At 43.0% G+C, this 2078-nt stretch overlaps 2 protein-coding genes across 2 annotated transcripts in view; one reads left to right on the top strand and one right to left on the bottom strand.

Annotated features, from left to right (window-relative positions):
- LOC104989964 (NACHT, LRR and PYD domains-containing protein 2-like) overlaps positions 1-2078 on the bottom strand; it is a 6965-nt gene that overhangs the window by 2450 nt on the left and 2437 nt on the right. Inside the window, exon 3 of the mRNA XM_010841828.1 lies at positions 130-297. Coding sequence (XP_010840130.1) covers positions 130-297 — 168 coding nt within the window. The remainder of the gene's footprint in view (positions 1-129; positions 298-2078) is intronic.
- Positions 1-2078, top strand: part of NCR1 (natural cytotoxicity triggering receptor 1) — an 18836-nt gene that overhangs the window by 14524 nt on the left and 2234 nt on the right. The gene's annotated exons all lie outside the window — the stretch shown is intronic.

The raw sequence follows: 2078 nt of genomic DNA, 5'->3' as shown, positions 1-2078 counted from the left end.
TAATTGAAAAAAAAAAAAAAAAGGGAGCCATAATGCCATGAAAAGACAAAATTTCAGTTGTTCACTGCTGGCAAAAAAGAAAAACCAAAAATATTTTCAAACATCTTTAAAATGAAGAAAACAACTTACCCTAGACATTTCAGGTTACAATTTGGTTTCTTCAAAGCTTCATAGAGAAAACACAGTCCGGTGGCTATGGGGTTGAAACCCAGGTCCAGGCTGGTGAGGCTGGAGTCTCCCTGGAGAAGCTTTGAGATGTACTTGCAGCCATGTCTGTTTATGTTGCAATGACGCAGTCTGCCAAGACAGTTGTATGAAGAAATTCGATTATCCCTCTGTGACATACACCCTGTGATGTGGCAGTTACGTCCAGCTATTAATACTTATTTTCTATGTCTAGTCACATGCTCTCGGGTAAGCTTGTACATAAAGACATGCAAATGGAAGGACTTCCCTGATGGCCCAAGAAGAATCTGTCTTGCAACGCAGGGGACACAGGCTCGATCCCTGGTCAGGGGAACTAAGATTCCACATGCTGTGGAGCAACTAGCCCTCCCCCCACACTGCAACTACGGAGCCTGCGCTCCATGATGCAGCCAAATTAATGCATTAAAAAAAAAAACACGCATGGAATGATGAGTGTTTCCACCCTGCCTAGGTGGTAGAGCGTTCAGCTGGCCTTCATCTGCCCTCTTTCATTTTGGAGAAAAAGACACACACCCGAGATACAGGTTTTCCTTCCATGACAGCATGTCATGCAGGTGAAGGGATCTGGGTTCAGACAGATCTGAGACAGAATGTGAAGCCTCCTTTCTTTCCTGCACAATCAGGTCTTTGGGATTCCATGCTCCTTGTCTCGTGTTTTATTTCAAGCCCTGTATTTGTCCCAGCATAACTCGGTACACCAAAATCTTCACATTCCTGACTTTGAGAGGCTGTGTTTCTCATTAAAACATTGTAGACTCACCAAGAAGCTTAGATGCCTACAAATCCTCCTGACCACAGAGAAAGGTGTTCCCATGATACAACTAGACAGATCTCCCCTGAATACCTTGTGCCCCAAGCATGGCATAATAGCAACAGAGTCTGAAGTGACAAGACAATGAGCAGGTGGATGGTAACTGGACCAAAAGATGCCATGCTCTGTACTGTGTGAGACCCTAAAAAACTCATACTTGAACCTGGGGAGCTTGGGGAGAGGAGCCAAAGCAAAATCTAAAATTCCCAGTTTTGACAGCCTACAAAATGAAGGTTTGGTCAAACAATGCCTTTATGTTTTTAAGATAATGATCGTTGACAACTCGATGTACAAAGATGTGACCATGGGCAAACTCAGTGACTAAACTTTGGTTTTCTAATTAGCTAATATTAGCACAACTGAAATAAAGGTAACTATATCTATATGCAGGTCAGGAAGCAACAGTTAGAACTGGACATGGAACAACAGAATGGTTCCAAATAGGAAAAGGAGTACATCAAGGCTGTATATTGTCACCCTGCTTATTTAACTTATATGCAGAGTACATCATGAGAAACGCTGGACTGGAAGAAACACAAGCTGGAATCAAGATTGCCGGGAGAAATATCAATAACCTCAGATACGCAGATGACACCACCCTTATGGCAGAAAGTGAAAAGGAACTAAAAAGCCTCTTGAGCAAAGTGAAAGTGGAGAGTGAAAAAGTTGGCTTAAAGCTGAACGTTCAGAAAACGAAGATCATGGCATCCGGTCCCATCACTTCATGGGAAATAGATGGGGAAACAGTGGAAACAGTGTCAGACTTAATTTTGGGGGGCTCCAAAATCACTGCAGATGGTGACTGCAGCCATGAAATTAAAAGACGCTTACTCCTTGGAAGAAAAGTTATGACCAACCTAGATAGCATATTCAAAAGCAGAGACATTAGTTTGCCAACAAAGGTTCATCTAGTCAAGGCTATGGTTTTTCCTGTGGTCACGTATGGATGTGAAAGTTGGACTGTGAAGAAGGCTGAGCGCCGAAGAACTGATGCTTTTGAACTGTGGTGTTGGAAAAGACTCTTGAGAGTCCCCTGGACTACAAGGAGATCCAACCAGTC

The sequence above is a fragment of the Bison bison genome, unplaced genomic scaffold (assembly GCF_000754665.1).
Source record: "Bison bison bison isolate TAMUID 2011002044 unplaced genomic scaffold, Bison_UMD1.0 scf7180017847092, whole genome shotgun sequence".
Lineage (NCBI taxonomy): Eukaryota > Metazoa > Chordata > Mammalia > Artiodactyla > Bovidae > Bison > Bison bison.
Note: the sequence above shows the minus strand (reverse complement) of the source record. Positions and strands in the feature narration are given on the sequence as shown.